This window comes from Hippocampus guttulatus, chromosome 22, assembly GCF_054856545.1.
Source record: "Hippocampus guttulatus isolate MCC_2025c chromosome 22, RoL_Hgut_1.0, whole genome shotgun sequence".
NCBI lineage: Eukaryota > Metazoa > Chordata > Actinopteri > Syngnathiformes > Syngnathidae > Hippocampus > Hippocampus guttulatus.
In genome coordinates this window covers 7,842,665-7,866,066 of record NC_141282.1, presented here as the reverse complement: position 1 = coordinate 7,866,066, position 23,402 = coordinate 7,842,665, and the positions used below count along the sequence as shown (strand labels likewise).

General features: G+C 53.8%; 4 protein-coding genes across 5 annotated transcripts; 2 read left to right on the top strand and 2 right to left on the bottom strand.

Annotated features, from left to right (window-relative positions):
• Positions 1-4,117: 4,117 nt before the first annotated feature.
• On the bottom strand, positions 4,118-15,496 carry ntn4 (netrin 4). The gene is made up of 10 exons (XM_086103196.1): positions 15,080-15,496; positions 13,396-13,949; positions 10,798-11,085; positions 7,845-7,971; positions 7,249-7,434; positions 6,036-6,234; positions 5,637-5,725; positions 5,418-5,486; positions 5,168-5,335; positions 4,118-4,976 (listed from the first exon to the last, which is right to left on the bottom strand). The coding sequence occupies exons 1-10, from the start codon at positions 15,129-15,131 to the stop codon at positions 4,837-4,839; spliced, it is 1,872 nt and encodes a 623-aa protein (XP_085959322.1). The 5' UTR covers positions 15,132-15,496; the 3' UTR covers positions 4,118-4,836.
• Positions 15,497-16,920: 1,424 nt separating this feature from the next.
• snrpf (small nuclear ribonucleoprotein polypeptide F) lies at positions 16,921-17,989 on the top strand. The gene is made up of 4 exons (XM_086103921.1): positions 16,921-17,064; positions 17,368-17,493; positions 17,576-17,640; positions 17,759-17,989. Exons 1-4 carry the CDS (start codon positions 17,062-17,064, stop codon positions 17,823-17,825), a joined length of 261 nt encoding a protein of 86 aa, XP_085960047.1. The 5' UTR covers positions 16,921-17,061; the 3' UTR covers positions 17,826-17,989.
• A 390-nt stretch (positions 17,990-18,379) lies between these two features.
• On the top strand, positions 18,380-20,671 carry amdhd1 (amidohydrolase domain containing 1). The gene is made up of 9 exons (XM_086103917.1): positions 18,380-18,639; positions 18,742-18,848; positions 18,923-18,987; positions 19,052-19,329; positions 19,450-19,675; positions 19,733-19,857; positions 20,027-20,120; positions 20,200-20,360; positions 20,529-20,671. Exons 1-9 carry the CDS (start codon positions 18,494-18,496, stop codon positions 20,632-20,634), a joined length of 1,308 nt encoding a protein of 435 aa, XP_085960043.1. The 5' UTR covers positions 18,380-18,493; the 3' UTR covers positions 20,635-20,671.
• A 195-nt stretch (positions 20,672-20,866) lies between these two features.
• Positions 20,867-23,235, bottom strand: LOC147186408 (tetraspanin-9). Of its 2 annotated transcripts, none has more exons than XM_086103920.1 (9): positions 23,042-23,235; positions 22,599-22,633; positions 22,422-22,501; positions 22,150-22,341; positions 21,866-21,940; positions 21,686-21,787; positions 21,483-21,614; positions 21,233-21,316; positions 20,867-21,159 (listed from the first exon to the last, which is right to left on the bottom strand). In XM_086103920.1, the coding sequence occupies exons 3-9, from the start codon at positions 22,482-22,484 to the stop codon at positions 21,088-21,090; spliced, it is 720 nt and encodes a 239-aa protein (XP_085960046.1). In that variant the 5' UTR covers positions 22,485-22,501; positions 22,599-22,633; positions 23,042-23,235; the 3' UTR covers positions 20,867-21,087. The 2 variants fall into 2 exon arrangements, with proteins under 2 accessions (XP_085960046.1, XP_085960045.1); XM_086103919.1 differs by having other exon boundaries at positions 22,422-22,514; positions 23,042-23,234.
• Between the last annotated feature and the right edge of the window lie 167 nt (positions 23,236-23,402).

Genomic DNA, 23,402 nt, shown 5'->3' with positions numbered 1-23,402 from the left:
CAGAAGGCATCATATATTATTTACATCGCTATAAAACAATCGTGCGCTGAATATCATACAACTTAAATATTTTCACCGCATTAGCATTTGTGACACAATACTGTATCGTCTTACGGACGAAGGAAGAGCGAACCCGAACCCGGAAGACAGTGATGATGTCACGGAGGTCCAAACCGTTCAGATGCAGTACTGCCATTTGACCACAAGAGGTCAGCGTTGCACCGTTAAGTTGCTGTCGTTGACTCGGGTTGGGCAACCCCCGCCATCCCTGCAGACAACTACAGGAGGGCCACCGCCTGAGGGAGGGAGGCGGCCATGCCCTTAGGTGCCCTTAGGTGGGGGGGGGGCGCTATTTACTCCTTCCCTAAAGAGTCAGAAGACAGGACAACGTATTGGGGTTGCACTTTGCAAATGCACGGAACTCATTTAAGATGTAGATACAGTTGCCAGGACAACCACATTGTTGTATTAAACGCGTGTTAACACGCCAGATTATCCAAATCAACCCCCCAATAATAATAATAATAATAATAATAGATTTTATTTATAAGCGCCTTTCAAGACACCCAAGGACACTTTACAATAACAAAAAACACAAAACAATACGGGTTGAGCAGCGGCAGCCAAAACGCGCCAGCGTTCACTCAACCCGAAAGTCAGAAAGAAACAAGGGAGGGAGAGGGGGAGAAAAAAAACCCCACGCTCGAACTACCCTCATTTGAGGATAATTTGAGTGAGGCAAAAAACCCCCGCACAAGGATCATATTAGTAGTTTGTGCAAAAAAAAACTACGTTTTGGTCAGTTTTTGGAGGAGTCTAGAGTCGTTTTGACACTGCCTCGTTTTAATAGATTTTCTTCATCAGATTAGTGACCACTTTAATGACAACCAAATAAAAAAACATTCACGTTTGTTAATTAAAACGTATTGATTTGAATACATTTCTGAGTTTGAACGGGCTGACTTAATATGATCTCATCGTGTCGTGACGTGAATTTATTCATGTGATGCAAAACTGGTTATGGGTCACGGCATGCGTGGACGTTATCAGGCCGATGCCGCTGAGGTTGGACTGTATGTGTTTGTGTGTGCGCGTGTGTGTGTGTGTGTGTGTGTGTGCGTGGATGCAGGTGTAGCAGCTCACGCAGGCCGAATGGGGGCTGCTGGTGGCACAGGCGATCCTATCAGTGTTTGCCCAAAACACTCGGCTTCTTGTCAGCAATTTCAGCCCGAGTCAAGGCTTGGTTACTGCCACTACTTGTACTTTTTAATCGGACTTTAGACTTTCATTCAACACGTCCACAGAAGTGAGTGCACATGTGTGTGCGTGCGTGTGCGTGTGTATGTGCGTGTGTGTGAGTAGAGTAAGAGGTATGTGTTGATGTGCCACGCAGTGCCTGTGAATCACTCGTAATGTTTTTCTGGCTGCGTGTCTCGCGGGCCTTCGTGTCGGTACACGCCAGCTCTTCCTCCTCCTCTTCCCAAACACATTTTTTTGTGTCGCATTAACGACCGATTAAATGCGTGCTTGACGCAATTTTTTTGTGGTCCTTTTTCATCGTGAGACAGCACATTTGATCCTGTTCGACCCTTTTGGGCAAATAGAGCTATTTGTGTGCATCAGTAGGCATTGCGTCTGCATGAAGGTTTTGTCAATAAAGTTTAGGATACTTGAAGTATAACACATTGACATTTTCGAGTCATCAACAAATTTAAAAAAATACCAAAATAAAAACACCAAAAACGAAAGCGGGATGTTCGGGGACCCTTTCAGTGTGATTATGGCTCTACCTAGTGGACAAGCTGATGAATGACACTTTTAACTTTGAACCCCCCAAAACATCCAATTGTCCAAAGTAGTTATGAACACACAAACCGTTCCACAATACGAAACAACAATTGTGTCGACAAGCTTTTAGGTCCGACATTGAGGCCCAAGGAAGACCCCAAGGATCCATGCTAAGGGTCCAAATGTTTTGTGAAAGAGGCCAATCTAGTGGAACCGAGTGGTGAAGTGAAAGGTGTCAGCCTGGTGGTATTGACACAGGTGCTGGCGGCTTCTTTACAAGCACATAGCCGAGTAATTTCTTCAGCCCACGACATGATGTTGGCTCATCTTTTGAAAAAAGGCGTGTGCGTGGATGACATCAGGCCTTGAGTAATAATAATCAGTGAGTGTCTCACTGTCTGGATGGGCCTTCCCTGTTCTGGCTTGCTCTCATGCTACAGAAGCATTCCTGATGTGCGTGTGCGTGCATGCGTATGTGTGTGTGTGTGTTTCGATGTAATTAAGTAGCGCATGGTCGCTCCCTGGAGGGAGGAGGCACCTCAGCGTGATATTTTTATCCTGCAAGGCTTTCTCCCCTCCGCCTGGATCTTCTCCTTTCCACCGGGAGCCGAGCCCATCTGACGGGATCATTCCCGCCACGTGACTCGCTCAGCCATTTCCAAGGGGAAACGTTTGAGCTGCCCAAGAGGGGCCATTGTTTTGGCTGATAAAAATATGACCTTTTTTTTTCCTCCTAAAGAAATAAGTGAAGGCCAAAAAAAGCATGGGGGGGGGGTGGGGGTAAAAATATCACTCTGTTCTCATGATCTTTCCGATGGGAAAAATCCAATCTACGTCTCGGAATGACGGCGATGGGCGCGGCATTGTCCCCGCGTGTCTGCGGGGAGCTGCCGTGGGGGCCAAGGGCGACCGCCGCAAGAATGCTGACGGGACAAAAGGCCCAAAAGCGGCTTGTTGGGCAGCACAAGCGGGCCATTGTGCACTTGCGGGCACGCAGCGCCGCCGCAACACACCGACCGCGGCAAAGCACCACGTGGCGGGCCGGACGGCCGGCGAGCTTTCCCGCCGCGGCGCCAACAGGCTGGAGGCTCCTGGAACTCGGGGCGAGTGAGCATAGGAAAAGCAGAGGTGGGGGGGGGGGGGGGAGTAATCGAAGGTTCTTGGCTCGGTTGAGGAGTTGTGTCTTCACGCCAAGGACGATTCCCAGCGCGGGGAAGTCCTCCCTCAACAAAACAAAGAATACAGCACAATGCGGAGGGGCCGGTCATTGGCAAGTAAGGACAGAAAGGCAAAACAAGTTCCATTGTGGAAAATCTGTGTTGGCTTTTGTTTTGTTTTTTTCATCATGACATCATTCCAGGGCGGCCCTGTAGTCCAGTGGTTAGCACGTCGGCTTCACAGTGCAGAGGTACCGGGTTCAATTCCAGCTCCGGCCTCCCTGTGTGGAGTTTGCATGTTCTCCCCGGGCCTGCGTGGGTTTTCTCCGGGTGCTCCGGTTTCCTCCCACATTCCAAAAACATGCATGGCAGGCTGATTGATCGCTCTAAATTGTCCCTAGGTGTGAATGTGAGCGTGGACGGTTGTTCGTCTCTGTGTGCCCTGCGATTGGCTGGCATCCGATTCAGGGTGTCCCCCGCCCACTGCCCGAAGACAGCTGGGATAGGCTCCAGCACCCCCCGCGACCCTAGTGAGGATCAAGCGGTTCGGAAAATGGATGGATGGATGGATGGACATCATTCCACTTTTTACTTGAGCAAACGGGCCTTCCTTTCAATTCGCATCAAGTCTGCTTTTATCCTCACAAGGGTCAGGGGTCGCGCTGGAGCCGATCCCAGCTGACTTCGGGCAGTAGGTGAGGGACACCCTGAACCGCTTGCCAGCCAATCGCAGGAATAAAAAAAAAAAAAAGAAGAGAAGCCGCTCACCTCTGGCTGTCCGACATGGAAACTGGACGAGCCGAGCTCGGGTCGACACCTCGCGGCAAAGCGCGTCGCGGCCGGCGAAGGGCCCAAACCCAAACGGCGGCGACGGTCGACATTCTGCGGTGCCGTGCGAAGAAGGCCGGTCGCCGCCTGGGCTGTTTTGGGAGCGACACTGATGGATTGACTTCAGCGCACGGGAGAGAACGTCGCGGGCGATAAGGATATATTTGACAAAGCCGTGGGAAGAATTTCAAGGTCTGCGCGGCGACCGCTGCAAAACAAGATTAGCAAGATGTCACATCAAAACAACACACAACGACCACAGCCAGAGAATCTGTTAACCTAACTTTTGTTCAGCGCGACAAGTTGCAAAATAGCCTCGGAGAGAAAAAAGACACGAGAAAAAGTCACGGTGCATTGATAATTGTATTATCATTGCATTGGAAAAGCCCTCGGGGAGGGCAAACGGCGCGCCACGTGATGCTACAAAAAGCCTACAAGTCCAAACTAACGTAAAGCTGAAAAATTGCTGTCCCATGACAATCATATTGAAATCGAGATACAAATAACACTGTACAAAGAGCACACGGAAGGAAGCAAGGATGAGGAGTCGTCTTTAAATGAAAACCAAAAAAGAGCTGGACTGGGACTGTGCTCGGGCCTAAACCTCCTCACTTGATTCTTCTTATACGCGTGCACACACGCACACAAACACACACACACACTTGTACATCCCCATGCACATACTCAGGCTAATACATTCACGTTTGGGGGCGATTGTCCGCCATCTTGCACCTGGCCTGGCGAGGACTGAACCACCTGCAGTGGCTTGTATGGCTTGGTCTCCCTCACTGTGTGTGTGTGTGCGTGTCCACGTACGCACTCGACTGCGTGTGTACGCGCATCTTTGTGCGGCCATGTTCCATTCCAGTCCATTTTGCTGGTTAAAGTGCACAGAGAGAGAGAGAGAGAGAGAGATCTCTTCTTTTTTTTTTTTTCTCCACCATCGTCAATCCAGGTCACGAGGCCGAAACGATCATCTGAGTTGAATAATCCACAATTGAATAATCCGGGCGTGGAGTCCGTCTCCGGGAAAAGTCTCAGCCGTGCGTGCGTGTGTGCGTGTCTACCAGTTGCAGTCCTTCTTGAGCAGCGCGAGCACTTTGCGGCCCAAGGTGGCCGTCCAGGGTTTGACGAGGCTCTTCATGTTGACCAGCAGGTGGCCCCGCTTCCTGTCGGCGTGGCCCGCCACCAGGTACTCCACACCTGACCAACGTCACAAATACCACACTTGGAAATCCCCAACATCATTTTCTTGTTATCAAAAGGGTGCATCGATTAGGATCAAGCGCGTCGTATTTAATGATCGACCGATCGAAAGTAGGACGCGGCCCCGCTCGGTAACACCAGCGCGATAAGGCCGTTGCAGGCGGCCCGGTCTCAAGGTGAAAACTGACCCGGGTTGAGGATGGGGCAGGTGCAGCCCCGGGCCGTCCAGGACTCGGGGTAGAGCGTGACGCGGCCCCGCTGGAGCTTGGCCGCCTGACTCAGCACCTTCTGGACCTTCACCTCCACCTCGGCGTGCGAGCCCTTGTCGTGGGCCGACAGCACCTTCACCTTCAGGACTGAAAGCCACACACAGGTCAGGGCGGGGCGGGGGGGGGGGGGCGGCGCATCAGGCGCACGCGCGAGGGCTTGACGGCTTACCGTAGGCGTAGTTCATGGTGCAGAACAGTTTACTGTTGGTCAGCGGCTGCTCTTTGCACTCGCACTTCTCTGCGGGGGGCAATCACAGCAATCCATTAATGTGTGGCGTCCAAAGAATGCAATCCTTGTATGTGTGTGTGTGTGTGTGGGGGGGGGGCAATCATTGCTTGGATGATGAAAAAGCACGACAAACGCACGCACGCACGCACATGCACGCACCCGAGTAGTGCAGGGCGGAGAAGAGCTCGTCCGCTCTGAAGATCCTGACGGGCTGGCTGGCGTTTGCCTCCAAGTTGTACAAGTCCGACCTGTGGGCAAATGGCCGTTTTTGAGACAAATGTTATGAGAACGGAAGACAAAAAAAGATATGGTGAGGATGATGGATCACCCCCGCCCCCTCCCACTTACATCTTCAGAGAGTTGTTTTTTTTTCAAGTCGCAATATCAATACAACGGGATTTTGGCCTGTTTTACTGCCACTTCTCCTCTTTCCTCCCTTGGACGAGGGGAAAGTGTTGCGATGCGAGAGTCGGCATCGAACGACTGAATTCTGCGTTTCCCCGGAAGACTCTTTCGCGGTCTGAGAGATGTGTCCAAAGACTTGAGTGTGCGACTCACCCGAGCACGCAGTCCCCCGTGAAGGGGTCGCAGTCTCCGGCGCAGTCGCACGGCCGGCAGCCGTATCGGTGGAAGCCCCAGTATCCCACCGTGCACCTGTCGCAGCGGGCGCCGCCCACGCCGGGCTTACAGACGCAGCCGCCGTCGCTCGGGTCGCAGAGCGCGTCGCCGGCCGAGCCCGACGGGTGACAGTTGCAGGCTGGGGGGAGCGAGGAGGGAAGTTAGCCAAAAGGTCGCGTCTTCGGGTCAACTTCAGCAACGTTGCGGGCAAAGTTCGCCAAAGTAGCTTTGAATATCTGCGTGTTGTGAACCAACATAGGAGCCCGTCTCCATTTTTGTCTTGGAATCTCGCCTGAGACAGACGCATCACGCCCACCTCAGGAAGACCAAACGTGAGAAGATCAACAATACAGCCCGAGGCAGACAATAGCAATAAAGGCGTCAGGATATCACCTTCGGGGGACTTTACGAGCACATTTTATGGGCTTTTTACGTGCTTATCTAGCGTGTTAATGTTCAACGGAGATTATGGGCAGCGCCATGTGACGCCGCTGCAACACGCATGTTCGTGTGTGCGAAAAGTCACACTCTGGACCATTTGAGAGCGATGCGAAAGCGGCGGCGTACAAAGACTCGCTCGCTGTCCCCAAAGAAGTCGCTCAGCCTTCCTGCCGTTTTGCTGCCTACCGGCTTGTGTGGCGCATGACAAGATTGTTTTCTTAACGCCGCCCCCCCCCCCCCCTCGCTGACTCTGGTATGATCAAAATGTTCCTCGCCAAGGAGGGAAATTCCTTCATTGTCGGCGCAAGACGAGAGGATTTCACAACCTTGATCTTATTTATCCTCAGTCACACGTAACCTCATAAAATCGAATCAGATACCCTCCTGAGGCCCTTTGGTTACTATGGTTACAGTTAAAAAGAGCAGAAAATGAATTGCGGGTAAACACGGCGTGTTTGGAGACGGTCTGGTGCGTTTTGACAGTTGTTTTGGACACACGCACACGCGCACACACGCACTGCGGCATACCTGCAGGGCTGAGCTCACGGCAGGGTCGCATCTGACAGATAATTGTTGGCGAGAATGTAGCCAGCGCTGCGTGTTTATAGATGACTATCTGGTGTTTACTCAAGACTCATCCCATCGGCGGAGGGGAGGCCCGGCAGCACGCCGCTCGGCCCCAACACACGCACGCACGCACACACACACTTACGCTTGCAAGAGTCGGGGGCCGTGTGCGGCCGCCTAGGGTCCCGGTAGAAGCCTGCCTTGCAGTTCTGACACTGGCGCCCTTCGGTGTGGTGCAGACAGTCGCACACGCCTCCGCTGCGCTGGCCCGAGTCCCGCCACGTCGACCAATCAAAATGGCAGCTGTGAGCGTGTCCGTTACACTTGCACTCTGGCGGAGGGTCGGGGGGGGGGGGGGGGGGGGGGGATATGGAGAAAGGTGAGTGGGTAGGTCACACATAATAAAATAATAGTCGGGATCTATAGCGATGGTTCCTGTTGACATTAGCGGGCTAATTAACAAGCAATGTTGTGAGCCAACCACATAACATCAAAACACCCCAGCCTTGTACCTGACCAAGATGGCCGCCCAACACACACATTTGAGGTATTTTAATGCCGGGCCAAACAGTATCTTGCAAAATAGACTCAATTAGTTCCAGTTGAAGACCAAAGACCACCTCTGCTTCGCGCTCGACTCAGCGGGCCCGGATTTGACACAGAGTACGCCGTTGGCGTGCCGGGCGGCCATATTGGTCAGGTGCGAGTGCGCAATTCGGAGTTTGTGGCGTCTGGACTCACTGCGACACTCGTGCGGCGCCCCCGTCAGGCCATCGGCGGGCTGCCACGGTCGGTCGTTGTAGAGCGCGGCGCAGCGCTCGCAGTGGTCGCCGGCCGTGTTGTGTCGGCACACACACTTCCCGTGGACCTGTCACACATCGGACGGGAGAGGGTTTGATTTGAGACGCATTTGAGGGGGCGCCAACAAAGACGGCAGTGTGACGGCCAAGCCCGATTTTCCCACATGAGACCCCGCGTCCCCAATCTTCCTCGCGAAGCCACTCTTCTTCTTCTTCTTCACCTCTGACAACTTTTGACCCTTCCGGAATATCGTCCCACTTGCGTCCTCTTTCTCGGGCCTATTCCCTCCACTGAAATGAGCGAATGTGGATTGATTGTTTGGCTTCATCGCTGGAAACAATAAAAGGGGCTCGCGTCTGGTAGGCCTCTGTGTGTGTGTGTGTGTGTGTGTGCGCATGAGAAGAGTGCAAGTATGCAGCACCGAGAGCACAATAACAATCTCCTTGTCATTCCTGAGAGCTGGAATGCCATGTATGCTGGATAATGATTGAATAGGGGGGGGGCAAGGGGAGAAGGAGGGGGGTGGGGGGGGGGACAAGGCATCTGAGGAAGCTCTTTATTTGTTTGCGTTACACCGGGCTACTGCTATGTGGGACACACGCACAACACGGAACACGGCAACAAAAAAGTACGCTTGCTAAACTCCAACATGGTTTCCCACGGTGCGTGTGCGCATGTGTGAGGCGTGTCGCCGACTTGAGCCGAACACGTGAGAGGCCCCGGACGTGCCCTCTAGCTGAACCGACCTCGGATCGGCCCGCCACAGACGCACGCGCACGCGCGGGGAAAGGATTTTCGCATCCAGCATACGCGTCGTGAAGGTGGATTATTGACCGGCTCGCCCCGACAAGTCAAACTAACAGTCCTGCGAATTGGACTCGCGTCGGAGAACGCCGTTCACAACACCACCCCAAAAAACAAAAAAAACCCCATCCAGCCATCCATCTCCGGAAACGATGAGAAAACGGGCCGATCTCTGAATTCACTCGACAGGTTGGAGGTTACGTAATTCATCTGATTGGATTAGGTGGCCAAAAATGAGCAGGTCAGCATTTTGAAGAGTGAGAGGAAGCAAGCGGTAGCGGCAACTATGTTCAAGTGGACTAATTAGTCTGACCACCACCGTGTGTGTGTGTGTGTGTGTTTTCTCTGCATCTTTGTGTGTGTGTGTGTGTGTGTGTGTGTGTGTGTGCTGCAGTGGCTGTCCGCAGATGTCATTCTGAGCGTATGTATTCGCGTTAGCTTTGTGGCTAACTAACAGACAGTGTCATCACGCCGAACCTTCATCCACACACACACTCACACACACACACAGGCCATTTGTCGCGTCGCACCCTTTTGTCGGGTTAGCGGCTTGTTTGGTAAAAAAAAGCACATTAAAAGCACCCAACACAGCCACAGGATATTACACGGCGTTGCATTCATTTCCTGGGACTTAAGCCCGGTCAGAAGCATGACCGATGCTGGCTTAGCACTTAAGCTAACGCTCCGTCTTCAACTTACTGTTGATCCTCTACAGCGTGGGGGCCCAACTCAAGGCCCGCGGGCCATCCGCGGCATTTTAAGCGGCGGCGCCAGCTGGCCTGACTGCCGTGGACCTTTTAGAATCGCCAAGCGGAATCCCACCGCCATCAACGGAGGCCGGCCCGTCCGGCGAGTCTGTGAAATGTCGAGCTTACGCGGAGCCGCGATGATGACCGGCCATCAATAGATGGCGGCGTTCCATCGCTTTTGATGTGCGAGCTGCACAGCTTTTGAGTAGAAGATAAAGAGGAGGGGGTGAGCCGGGCCTTACGACATCCATCATGAGGGAGGAAAAACACCATCGCGCGAGTGGCAGACGTTTAGGAAGCTCACGCGAGAACACTTTCTGTACATGTACGCTATGAACAGAGTGTGCGTCCCAATACTTAGTCCAAAGCGTGCGTCGAGGTTGTCAGCAACTCTGTGCACAAGCAAACAGTGGCCCAGCCACCCCGCCTCCCCCCTTTCCGTGTTTCGGGCACCCCCCCCCCCCCCGGCCCCCCGCAACATTGTGACGAGTACACAAGCCTTCCTGGCATGACGCGCGCCCTCATTCGTCGTCTTGTTTGGCTTGAGCGCCAGCACGAGTAACACAAAAGCCGACGAGCGCCACTTACGTAACCGTGTTTTGTCCAAAAGCTGTCCAGGTGCCTCTCCCTCTCTCTCTCTCGCTCTCACTCTTGCCCGAGGAGACACTTGAGCGAGGCTTTACTGTTCAAACCTGCGCCGCTACGCAAATATTTGCAGGCAATATTGCGCACAAAGGCCGGCGTGGGATATCTGCCCTTTCAGTGTGGCAACAGCTGAGCAATAAAACATCAAATTATCGCCGTGACTGTTTTGGCTTTTGATATGCCCGGCAGAGCGCCAGAGCATTGCCAGACACTCGCAAAAAAAAAAAAAAAAAAACCTACCAGGGGCAAAGTACTTGTCTCACTTTTTGGCACCTTTTGTTCTAGCGGGTCCTCGATATCCTTCTCGTGCGGCGTTGGCAACGTTGTCGTTAGCGCGACTTCACTTAAGGTAGCGAAAGGGAAAGTCCACGTTCCTAGCCACTTAAAAATCCACCGACTTCCTCGTCCGGTCACACCGCAGCCCCTCCAACACACGTTTTCCTTCTTCTAGACTGTAAAAGCAAACAAACGGCAAAGCAAACACCCGCCGCTCGACTCCACGCGAAAAGAGGAAAGCGATCGAGGCGCCGGTTTCCTGCCACTGATTGCGAAAGAGGAAGACGGCCGAGCACGCTCGCACGTTCGCACGCTCGCACCTTCATCCGTGCGAGCGTTGCACGCGGAGAAAGCCAAAGCGAGCTTCACCAAGCACGCGTGACGGTTTTCGACTCTTCCAGACGCTGCTCTGCGCTTACCACGTGGCTGGTGCGGTCCCGGACGGGCCGGTAGCCCGGCGCGGGGAGGCACTGCTCGGCGTGCCCGTTGCAGAAGCAGCTGCCCTTCACGATCAGGTCGTAGATGGCAAAGTGGCGCGTGGGCAGAGCCTCGCCCGGCGCGGCGGCGGCGGCGGCGACTTTGGCCTGGCACGGGCACGGCTGGCGCTCCAGCAGCCGGATGCGAATGTTGGTCACCCGCAGCTGCTGCTGGCCCTCCAGGCCGAACGGGTCCAGAGACTCCCACTTGGGGAGGGTGCGGTAGATCACCTGGGGGGGGGTTCAAAATAAAATGCATTCAGGAGAGGCTATAAATGTCTGCAGGTGTACAAAATGATCTGGACCGTCGCGTGGGTGGACCAGATCGCTTTTTTTGCCGCCGACATGGGTCTCAATGTTGCATCCCGTCGTCATGACAACGAGACCTCCCTTTAAAATTGGGTTCCCGTCGCCATGGCGACGGCTGCCGCCGGTCACACCGACACCCCGGGGAAAGTGTGGCTTTGCCGTGTCGTTGTCGCGCGCGTTGTTCCCCGACTGCTCGGCCTGTCGGGCACCCAAAGTTTGATGGCAGGAGAGCGATTCATTTCCCGCTGGCTGCAAAAGGCATTGTGTTGGGCATGCCACAAATGAGGGGGCGAGGAGGAAAGCGGTCGGGGGGCGGGGGGGCATAGACAAAGACGGGGGTGGGTGGGGGGGGCAGAGACGCGGACGCACATCACTCAGGGTGCCACAAAAGGACTGAGACAGCGCACCCGTTCCATGGCAACTAACACGCACACAAAATTGCACAAGATGTCCTGTTGGGGTTTTTACTACTCCTCATTCCCAAAATAACGCCAGCGCGTCGTCCTACTTTTTGGCACCCCTCTGTTTTTTTCTGAAGGGCACCCAAACAACATCTTTGGACTTGTGCGCAGCGTTTTCAAGGGCTCCCAAACGACCTAATGGGTAGCGCAGCACTTTTTGTCCGCTGACTGGGCCACATCGAGGAGCCTTCCTATTGTTGGGCCTTTTGTTTAAATGACAGCCGCGTGCGTCGCTCTTGCTTAAATAAAACCTTTGCACCGTGTTCGCATATTAATGATTAGCGCTCAGGGTGAGAAAGGTTTGGGTGAGCCAGAACCAATTTGACTTTTTATGAGGCCTGAGGGAAGCGAGCGAGCGGGCGGGCGAGCGGGTTCACTCTGGGCCAATTGTAATCTTTCTCGCCTGAGTTCCGGCCTGCAAAAAAAAAAAAAAAAAAAAAAAGGTCTGGCTTTGAGGCGTCTAATTCCATCAAAGCACACTGGACTGTAACTTGGTAAACATGCACAATGGGCATTGATGGAAGGGAGGGTGGGGGGGGGGGCAACTCTGGCTCCTAACATCCACCAGGGTAAGAGGAGCGCTTCCTTCCAAGCGGGCATTCGGCTGACTCCAAGCGTTTCGCTGCAATACGTTTCGGCCTTCCGCCCGACTGTAAATAATCCGCACGCGCAGAACCGAGATGAAAAGCTCGGCGCCCGCTCGCGGCGGATGAACTCGGCGGCCCGCTCGCCATCCATCTCGCCCGCCATCGTCTTCATCAGATCCCCGAAAGGCTCACACGAGGCTTTGATGCCCGCCCGGGAGGGACGCGCACGCGCGCACCTCAAGCCGTCCTCCTCGTGTTACGTTTCAATAACTCGCGGCGGCAGATCGATAACGGCCTGCGAGGGCGGGCGTGGCGCAACCGAGCCCCGCGCCATTGTCTTCGTTATTCAATCGCCCCCCCCCAAATCAAATTACGGCAAGTCTAAGTGGTGGTTGGCAGGTCTTTCGGCACCTTTCAAAAGGCTTTGTAGCAAAGCAGGAGGGTGCCAAGAACTTCAACGACTCGCGGCGTAACTCGTAACAGCCTGCCAGATTTCAGCGGGGGCGTCAAAAATGCCATCCAAGTCAAACCACGTCAACTGCAGAGGAGCAAAAAAAATAAAAAATAAGCCCCGATTGGTTATTTGGAGGACTTTGGGATGGTTGAAACGCTTTTGAGAAGGCGCAACCTATTCAAGGGGGTGGGGGGGGGGGGGCGTGGGGAAAATCTCAAATCTAAAATCCCTTTCTGGGCTGAAGTCAAGATTAAAGAAGACGCGTCGCATGTGCACACACGCGGCTTGCCTGATACATTTGTGGCGTGCGGGGCGCTCTCATGCGGCGCTTCAAGCGTGCCTGTTCAGCACTCACTCAGGCACACACACACTCTGCCATGTACATGCGTCTGCGGCATCTGCGCGGATTTGTTCCAGTAGGACGGCAGCCATCAATGATTGATGGCGAGCGCGTCTCACGCCGGGGATGAATTTGACCTCAATTCGAGCCGTCCGGCCACTCTCAACACGAGCGCTAACAAAGCCACCGCGTGCCGAAAATGAAACGGCCGCGCCCTTGCCGGCGCTGGCGGCCACCGGACCGTTTGCGAGGGCCGCCAAAACGGGCGCCACTTGTGCACGAAGGTCCCCAGCCGGCGCGTCGTCACGCGGCTCTTTTTGGCACCGCGACGTTGCCGTAAAAGCTTTCGCGACAACCGACCCAAAACGCGCCGCTCTTATTTGCGCTCACCTCCCCTCGGGCGCACGGGTAGGCTCCGGAGTACTTGGAGGTGCAGGCGGCCCCGTCCCGCCCCGATCCGGCCCCCTTGCCCTCCGGGATCCCGAAGGCGGCGCTGCAGTTGCGGGCGTAGTACTGCAGCATGTGCCAGGTGCGCCCGAAGTCCTGCGAGCGCTCCAGCGTCATGGCGGCGGGCCGCGGCGAGCGGAAGACGGCGATGAGGTGCGTGAAGTAGAACTCGGCCTCCAGGTCCAGCTGGACCATCTCCGAGTCGGCGCCCTCCGCCGACTGCCACCAGGTGTTGGGGTGGCGGAAGGACGAGTCGGACATGGCGCCCGCCAGGTGGGACAGGTGGGGCAGGGCGGCGTTGCACTTGCCGCACTTGGCGGCGCCGCACGTCGGGCCCGGCTCGCCGTAGGCGCAGTACGGCTCGGTGCCATTGTTGCCGCACACGCTCTGGGTCAGGACGCGGCGGCCCAGCGCCAGGTTGCCCATGCGGGGGTTGCAGGCGCGGCTCTCGCACCGCGGGGCCACGCCCGTGCGCGACGGCGCCTCCGGCGGGGCGCCTGTTGGGAGCGGGGGGGGGGGGGGGGGACGTCATCGGAGCTCACAATTTGATCCTTAAATTGTCAAGCCAGTCAACATGTCGGCTCAGCGGCGAGATCAAGTTTGGAAATGAACTTCTCTCGGGAAGGGAGGAAGGCAGGAAAGCTGAAGAAAGCAAGCAATGAAGAAAGGAAGGAGGAAGGACAGAGAGGAGCTATGAAAGGACAGATGAAGGAAAGATTTGCGCACGGGGGGGCTGGGAGAGACGTGAACTTGAGCCCTTGCGTCATCAAAGCATCCCTCGGCTTGAAACACGCTTTTGAATTTCCAAGAGGAAATGCTCGATTGGCTACTTTGGGGCCGGCCCGCTTTTTACCGGGGGGGGGGGGCGGCGTCCCGGCCGACCTCGCGCGGCCGCCGCGTGCGTCCGAGTCAAGGAGGAGGCCGAGCTGGATCGGAAGCGTTCCGCCGAGGGGGATCGGGACGCCATTGTGCACCTGCCGGCCTCCCGCCGTGACACGGATCGAGTTTGGCAGCTCGGCGGGGCCGGGCGGCGTTCGGACGCCTTCCAGACGCGCCGCCGGCAAGCCCCCGGAGGGGCCGCCGCTCCCGTTCGGCGCCTTCAATCCCCGCGCCGTCGCCCTTTTGCGCGGCAGACACTCAGCGCGTTCAAAACGCGCCTCGGCCGGGGAGCCGCCATGTCGGGGGCCGTGTTTTGTGTTTAACGGGAGCCGCCGGCGACTTATGTAACTGTCTGCAGGTGGGGAGAGGTCACCCGAGGAACACATTGTGCTCATCGCCAGGGGGGCAAATCAACGCTTGCGGCGCGTCTTTTTATCCGCCGGACTGCGGATAAAAAATCGACATATTTGCCGTTATCGCGGCCGTTCGTGAGATGCTCGTCTTGCGACTGCCGAATAAAAGTTGAACGCTGGAAGGAAAAAATTTCTTCTTTGGTGTTGGAATATAACAAGCGGTCAACACGCAAAGAACCGCGAGCATATTCGCCGCTGTTGTGCTCATTGATGAGATGATGATGGAGGAAAAAGTGCAGCGGCGTGTCGTCATTCTGTCGCAACTTGTGCTCAAAGATTCAAAACGACACCTCGGGATGGAAATGACGCACGAGACGGCGCGGAATGACACTGACCTGCACCTGACGACACGGCCGCACTCAGCAGCAGCAAAAGTAGCCGCAGCATGTCTGTCGGCTCAGCGCTCCGAGGCGAGCCGCGAAGGGGCGCGCGCGGGGCAGAGATGTTCTGCAAAAAAAAAAATTTAAAAAGGGCGCGGGTTCAAACCCGGTGCTGCCTCCGTCTGTCGCTCAGCTGAGGCGAAGGTGCACGGCGGAGGGGGAGGAGGAGGAATGCGGCGGGAGGAGGAAGCATGATCCCGTGAGGAAGAGCATCGACGAGGTCCAGTGAAAGTCCAGCCCGCGTGCAGCCGCTCCGCCACCTGCAGCGTCTTTCATTTCCACGCGCAGCACTTCGTCCTGCAAGTCTAACTGAGGACCCGCACACACACGCGGGTGTGCACGGTGTGAGGAAGCCGGCTCCTCCTCCTCCTCCACCCTTGCGCTTCCCTTAAAGGAACATCGCGGAATGGAATGGAGGTCCTCCCACATCCAGACTGGCTCAAGTCCTGGAATAAAGATTTTTTCAATATGACGTGACTTTTTAGGATTCTGGTTACGTATTGACTTTTTCACTCTTTCGTCGAACTCGACTCATATTCACTGAGGTCAAAGCCTTGTCAAATGGGAACGTAGTGCTTTGGCACCATCTTGTGGCATCCGGGTGTCAAGGAGCTATGTTGAAGGAAGTTGAGGAGCTTCATTAGTCCAGCTTCGCCGCCATCTTGTGGCATATACAGGCGATAATAAAACATTTTAAGCACGTACTTTCACAGGAACTGGACAAGTCATGAGATACACCTGTTTTGACCCGATTGCTGTGCTGCATGGTGCTGAGAGACATTCCGCATATGTTGGTTATCTTTTTGAGCTTTTAGGATGTGAGGCGAACTGCGAGCATCATAATAAAAATGTGTCCATCAAAACTAAGCACTTTTATCTTGATAAAGCCCCGCCCCAATTGGATATCATGAGATTTGCGTCCCTATTGAAGTGGCCAGTGAGCGTGAGCTTTGAAACGGGGAAATGTCGCCGTCTGGTGGCCTTTCACGGCACATAACGTCGGAATGGATTTCGCTCTCTTTCCCTCTGGGTCCAGGACCGTTGGCGTCGACGCTGGTTTGTGAGTCTGCTGCGAAATGGGGCCACGAACTCCATTTTGCGCATCTGACCCAGTTCGAGGGGGCGGCGTGATGATCTCCAAAATTAATACTTTGCGCAAACAGCGCAACGAGATATTTATTTATATATTTAACCTTCATCCATCCATTTTCCGATCCGCTTTATCCTATATATTTAACCTATGACAGCAGCCAGTGAGCGTGAGCTTTGAAACGGGGAAATGTCGCCGTCTGGTGGCCTTTCACGGCACATAACGTCGGAATGGATTTCGCTCTCTTTCCCTCTGGGTCCAGGACCGTTGGCGTCGACGCTGGTTTGTGAGTCTGCTGCGAAATGGGGCCACCAACTCCATTTTGCGCATCTGACGCAGGTCGAGGGGGCGGCGCGATGATCTCCAAAATTAATACTTTGCGCGCACAGCGCAACGATATATTTATTTATATATTTAACCTTCATCCATCCATTTTCCGATCCGCTTTATCCTATATATTTAACCTATGACAGCATATTGCCCAGCTTATTTTTAACTTATGGTCACAACTATGCTCACAATATTTTTTCTGCCAACCATATTTACATATAACGTGGCCTATCTGTCCGATTTGAATATCAAACGTGTCCCTTGGCTTTGAGCAAAAAAAGCTTGCTCGCCGCGTCAATCAAGCGTTTGCCAAGCACCTCTTTTTGAGTCGCTGAACGGACTTTGCTGTAACGCGAGCCTCCCGCCTGTGAGTGGCAGTAAAAGAAAACAACAGGACCTGACCGAGGTCAATCCGCACTACTTCCGGTTGGGCGGGCAGAGCGTGTGTGCGTTTTTGTGCCGACAAGCGAGCGACAAAACTCCGACGCAATACGTTACACGCTTGCAACAAGTGCAAATGGTGAGCCCGATCTATTTGGTCATCTCCGCTGTGGGGGATTCAGGTTCATCATCTGGGCGGTTCTTTCCCGGCGTTATTTTTTCTTCCCCCGCCGGTTAGCAGTTAGCCGCGTTAGCTCTCGCTGAATACTCTAACGGCATGAAGGAGGAAGCCTTGCACTTATGCATGCCAACCTTTTAATGCAAGAGTCAGACGCGTAGGTTAACTCGACTCCTAACTTTCAGTCCGACCTTTCGCCTTAAATTGGGCTCCTCGTAAGAGTCTTATTAAGAGGCTTGAATAAAAAATGTCCCCTTTTTGCAGAGTTTACCACTGAACCCCAAGCCCTTCCTGAACGGCCTGACGGGCAAGCCGGTGATGGTGAAGCTCAAGTGGGGCATGGAGTACAAAGGCTACCTGGTCTCCGTGGACGGCTACATGAACATGCAGGTGAGGCGCGACCAACACGTCAATCGACCGACAGCAAAAAGTTTACCTGATCGTGAGCGTTGCGTGTCATGTTGGTGGGCAGCTGGCGAACACGGAAGAGTACGTGGACGGAGCGCTCGCGGGTCATCTCGGGGAAGTCCTCATCAGGTATTTCCAATTGAGTCTGGATTCAAATCATGTGTCAATGAGCCAGGAGCCCTGCTCAAGAGTGACTCCTCGGACAACCCCCCCCCCCCCAAAAAAAATCAATGTTCTCCTCCTCCAGGTGCAACAATGTTCTGTACATCCGAGGTGTGGATGAAGAGGAGGAAGACGGAGAAATGAGAGAATGAGCCAACAAGGACGGCGTGGGTGTGATTTGTAATCCAAAAGTGTGCTTGTGTTTTCACCATGTGAAACGAAATGAATGCTTGATTTCTTTTTGTACTGTTTGAGACCAACTTTTTGTTGTTGTTGTTGTTGTTGTTGAGGCAATAAAACTCATTCTTATGCTCTTTTTGAAAATGTATTTATTATTATTAGGAATTTAAATTGAAGGCTATTTCAAAAGACAACCGGTCCATCTCTGGGTTGAAGGTGGGACAAGTGGACAACAATAAATGGGTGCAGAAGAAAAAAAAAGGCATCCAAAAGATACAGATGAGCAACAGGGATACAAAACACCACACAAATCTTCATTTACATTGTAATAAGTAGAATAGCTGCACTTGATTGGACTGCTCTGCGCTTTCTTCATCATACAAGTTAAAAATAAACAAAGTTGTGAGTTACACACGCCGTGTAACTCACAAGACGCATTTCGTGCTCACTGGCGGGCTGCAGGCTGAGCCGTTATTTCTTTTGGAACTTTGAACACGCCCCCCCCCTCCCCCTCCCCTCTGTGCACTTCAACCTCTGCTGCTCAAATATTTAGTGAAAAGCAAGAACGCAAAAGAAAACTGGCTTTGCGGGCTGCTCTCTGAAGCGTAAGAGCTCAAAGACACCGAGAGCGAGAGACAACATGTCGACAGCTCGCTTCAAACTACTGGTGAAAAACGCGCGGCAGGTGCTCGTGATTTGCAACAAGGGCGAGAAATACCTGACGCGAGCCAACGGCGATGACATCGACATTCACATCATCCAAAACGCAAGCGTCGTCGTCGACAGGTTAGTTGGGGGAAATCAAGCTGCAAGATGATATTTTTCCATCAATGACCAAAGTTTGTTCATATTCAACGATGAATGATGCCCCCTTTCTGTGCCGGTCAGCGATGGTCTGATCAAAGCGGTCGGGCCCGCCGAGGTGATCGAGTCCGAGTATTCGTGCGCGACCTTCGATCGCGTGATGGACGCCACGGGGATGTGCGTCCTGCCTGGTGAGTGCGGGCCATCTCCACTCACCCGTCGACCGGCATAAAATTGATCGTCCTTTCGATGACGGTGGCGGCAGGCTTGGTGGACGCTCACACTCACCCTATTTGGGCCGGCGACCGCGTGCACGAGTTTGCCATGAAGGTAAAGCCGGCCGGTCGCCGCGATGACGATCGCGGAGACGTCACTGACGACACTTCCGCCGCAGCTGGCGGGCGCCACTTACATGGACTTGCATCGCGCGGGGGGTGGCATCCACTTCACGGTGGAGCGCACACGAGCGGCGGCCGCCCGGGACCTCCTGGCCTCGCTGAGCGGCAGGCTGGAGCGCATGCGGCGGGCCGGCACCACCCTGGCGGAGGTCAAGAGCGGCTACGGCCTGGAGCTGCCCACCGAGATGAAGATGCTGGAGGTGATGGAGGAAGCCCGCCGCACTCTGCCCATCGGCATCTCATCCACATACTGCGGCGCCCATGCCGTGCCCAAGTATGTCGCACTTCAACTTGTTCTCCAAAGACTGCGGGCTCCCTAAATCTTTCCGGAGTGATTCTGAAACTCAAGTGTACTCACTTCCTTGCCTTGCGGACCTCTGCCGCACGTCTGAAGAGGGAAGAGTCTGGAAGAGGCCACCGCGGACATCCTGCAGGTTCAACTACCCGCGTTGAAGGAGCGCATGGCAACCGGGGAGCTGCGGGTGGATAACATCGATGTCTTCTGTGAGGAGGGTGTCTTCGACGTGCCCTCCGCACGCGCTATTCTGCAGGCGGGCAAGGACATGGGCCTCAACGTCAACTTCCACGGAGACGAGCTGCACCCCATGAACGCCGCCCAGGTAGGCTTCCGTTGGCCGTCCCGTCATGGAGCGTTTTTCTAAACGTCTCGTCGACAGCTGGGGGCCGAGCTGGGAGCGTTGGCTGTCAGCCACCTGGAGGAAGTAACGGACCACGGCATCGCCGCCATGGCCCGGGCGAAGACGGCGGCCATCCTGCTGCCGACCACGGCTTACATTCTCAGGTAACACGCATACAAATTCCTAGGATGGGGAAGAAACTGGACAGATAGCGCTACCATGTATCCCCAACATCGATATTTGATGCTGGACTATCAATAATATATCTTAAGGTCATGAGATGATACATCAGAATGTCAATTATTTTGCTTTTGCTAACCTGCGTGCGACTAGGCTAGCTCAACCGCGGGCACGAGCCATGTTGGATGCGGGCGTGATCGTGGCCCTGGGCAGCGACTTCAACCCCAACGCGTACTGTTGCTCCATGGTGAGTTGCCCGTCGCCTCCGCTCCAAGAGCTATGGCCAATTTATCACCCCCCCCCCCCCCCCACCACCCGTCCGAAAGCCCATCGTCATGCACCTGGCCTGCGTCAACATGAGGATGTCCATGCCCGAGGCCTTGGCGGCGGCCACCATCAACGCCGCCTATGCCCTCGGACGCTCGCACACGCATGGCTCGCTGGAGGCGGGAAAACACGGCGACCTGCTGGTCATCGCCGCACCGCGGTAAACGGCTACGATAATATTTTCTGAAAACTCACCTATTTGCGGCCATTGACGCCATCGTTGTCTCTTCCGTAACACCCTAAAGTACCACAAGATGGCGTGAGGGATTACCGTAGTGTTGATTGCCATGAAAAGACGAGGGGCTCTGACTGCCGAGTTTGTCGACAGGTGGGAGCATCTCATCTACCAGCTGGGCGGACATCAGGAGCTCATCCGCTACGTGGTCGTCAAGGGTGACGTCGTCTACGACAACGACCGGACGCTGGCCTTGTGAAGAGGCGCGGGCGAATAAAAGCCAGAGCTGAAATGGAGTGCCGAGTTGTTGCGTCTTGCGAATTCAGTTGGTGACGCCAAACGTCCGCCTCGAGCTGCCGGTGACCCGACCGAAACGTTTTTGGAGCTGCAATTGTGAGCCGTGACAATTATTGCTACCGTCGCCATCAAGGCAAGCGCGCCAGACGGAGCGGCACAATGTCCGTTGAGCTGAAGCAAAATAAGAGAAAACATTCTATTTGTCTGTCGGTTTTTAATCAGGCATATTTCAAGACCTCACTATAGTGATCTCGGGTGTCCATCAAAAAGCCGCATCCGCTGCGTGCTTGAATTGACAGGACACTTGTAACAAATATTTTGGGTACAATGGGATTCGTCATAGTAATAACTGCACGTGTTACAGCTTATGCTAAAATACTGTGGTGTGTACATACTGCATTCTCTAAGTGGAAAGTTAGGCTTGGTATTTCTTCCCGGCGCGGTGGATCTGCTGGTACAGCGTCATGGAAAAGGCCATGCCGAGTAGCTGAAAGCGACACGGCCGATTAAAAGTCACGGCACAAAAAAAAAAAACGCGGCCGACGAAGGTCGTTGCCCACCTGAATGACCAGCACGCACATGGCGATGGTGCCCAGCAAGTGCTTGTTGTCGTCCAGCCACTCCTCCGCCTTCTCGTAGCAGCCCTGAAGCAAGCACAACATGGAATCCGCTGTGCCAAATCCATCACAATCTCTTTTGCAAATCCACAACATCACCAAGAAATCACACGTATTCATTCAGTCATCAATTTGTTGAACTTGAAGCACCTTCGAAGGTGGGGGGGGGGGGGATCTATTTTGATCAACTGACCCGCGTCCAGAAGACGTTGGAAGCGTTGTGTCCGCATCCCGAACGAACGAGCTGGCAGCAGCTGTCGGGAACGACGTTGACCTGGAGCGCCGCGTGCCAGTCGCCGAAACCCGTCACACCGCAGCAGTGCCACTGCGCCCGCATCATCAAGACGTCACTATGAAGCGCTTTTTACGATTCATCCACATCGCGGCGTGTCTCACCTCCCCCTGGATGGCGTTCCACGCGTCTTTCAGGCCGGCGTTGTCGTCCGTGTTGTACAGGACCAGCCCATCCTTCAGATCCCGCCGGGCGTTTTCGCTCACCTGCGAGTTGGCAGACGGAAAGCTGAATTCCATATTTATGATCTTATACAGGATTTGGTGAATATGAGCGCGTCCTACCTTGTCGGTGTAGACGAAGAAGAGGATGAGGAGGATGAGCTCGGCCAGCAGGATGATCAACAGGACAATGAAAAACTTGGGGGGGTGGGGGCACAAATTATAATGATGCAAATCCCACCAAAATGTATTTATACATACAATTGTTTGAAATCTGATCCAAAATATATATTGGAAATATTTTTTAATATACAGTATGTGCCATATATGAAAAAAAAAAAAACAACACGGTTGTTTTCTTCAAGCGATGCTAAATGAAGAGTAGCCAATGCTCACAACTGACTCACACTAAGCAGGAGGCACTTGTTCTCCTTGATGGCGCCCAGGCATCCCAGGAAGCCCGTCACCATGACGACGGTGCCCAGCGTGACAATGAGGTTGGCGGCCGACAGCGATGGGAAGGATGGCGACAGCGTGGCGAAGTTGCCCTGCGACACAGACAGCCACACGCCCACGCCCAGCAGGCCGCACCCGCCCAGCTGCAACAAAGACACGGGTCACCCATTTTTTTCGGTCACGTGCAGGACGGGGTTCAATTCCCGGAGAGTCTTGCCGTTACCCAAAAGAGCAGGTTGAAGAGGAAGAGCATGTACTTGACGCAGCAGACGCAGCCGCGAGCCATCTTGCAGACCAATGGACCTGAAGGAGGACACTTTGACAAAAGATTTATCTACTCTCCGTTTTTGTACTGCATTTTTTTCTTCTTCTTCATTTTATAACGTCATCAGAAACTTACCACTTGAATACGAACACGGGAGAAACTGGGAGGAGCTGGAAAACATCAATATTGACACTAAGTGATACCTTGCAATCTGGGCTCCTTTGAATCCACTTATGAGAGACATTTTAAACATTTCATATTTCAGTTTTTCTCTATTTACAACAAAGTAATACTCTCATTATTATCACCAAAATGTATTGTCAACTCCAAACAAACTCTTGCCAAGCGACGTCACTGGACTCAACTTCGAATGAGGCGTTAAAGTTTGCGTTTCAGAAAACACTCACTCAAACCCTTTGGTACATTTTACACTTCCACCACGTAGAGCACTCATAAGACAGTCAGGCCAAATAATAGTTTTTAGTGCACTTTCGAGAGTTTTCTCGAGGGCCATGACCGTTTTTTGTGCCTGGAAAAATCACAACAAGCGTAGGGGGAAAAGAGGGACTATTTCTTACCGCGCTATGAAATGAAGCTCGTCATTCCGCAGATTGCTTTCCAGTCGTCATTTTTCACATTGCTGCTTCTGCGGCAAAAGTTAATCAACGACAAAAAACGAATTCTCGGAGTCAACAGAGAGCCTGTCAAAGTTTAAACCACGGTCGAAGCACAATCACAGTACCCTACGAGGAGCGGGTTCTACGTGGGGACGGCGGAGCACACTGCGGAGGAAGACGCCGCACAAGGACCCGTTTTGTGCGCATGACCGAAAATCAAGCGATTAAAAAAAATCGCATTTGACCAGTTTAAACATATCAAAGAGCATATAAATCCTTTACGTTTGCGCGACTTTATTAAAAAGCAGCTCACACAATTTAA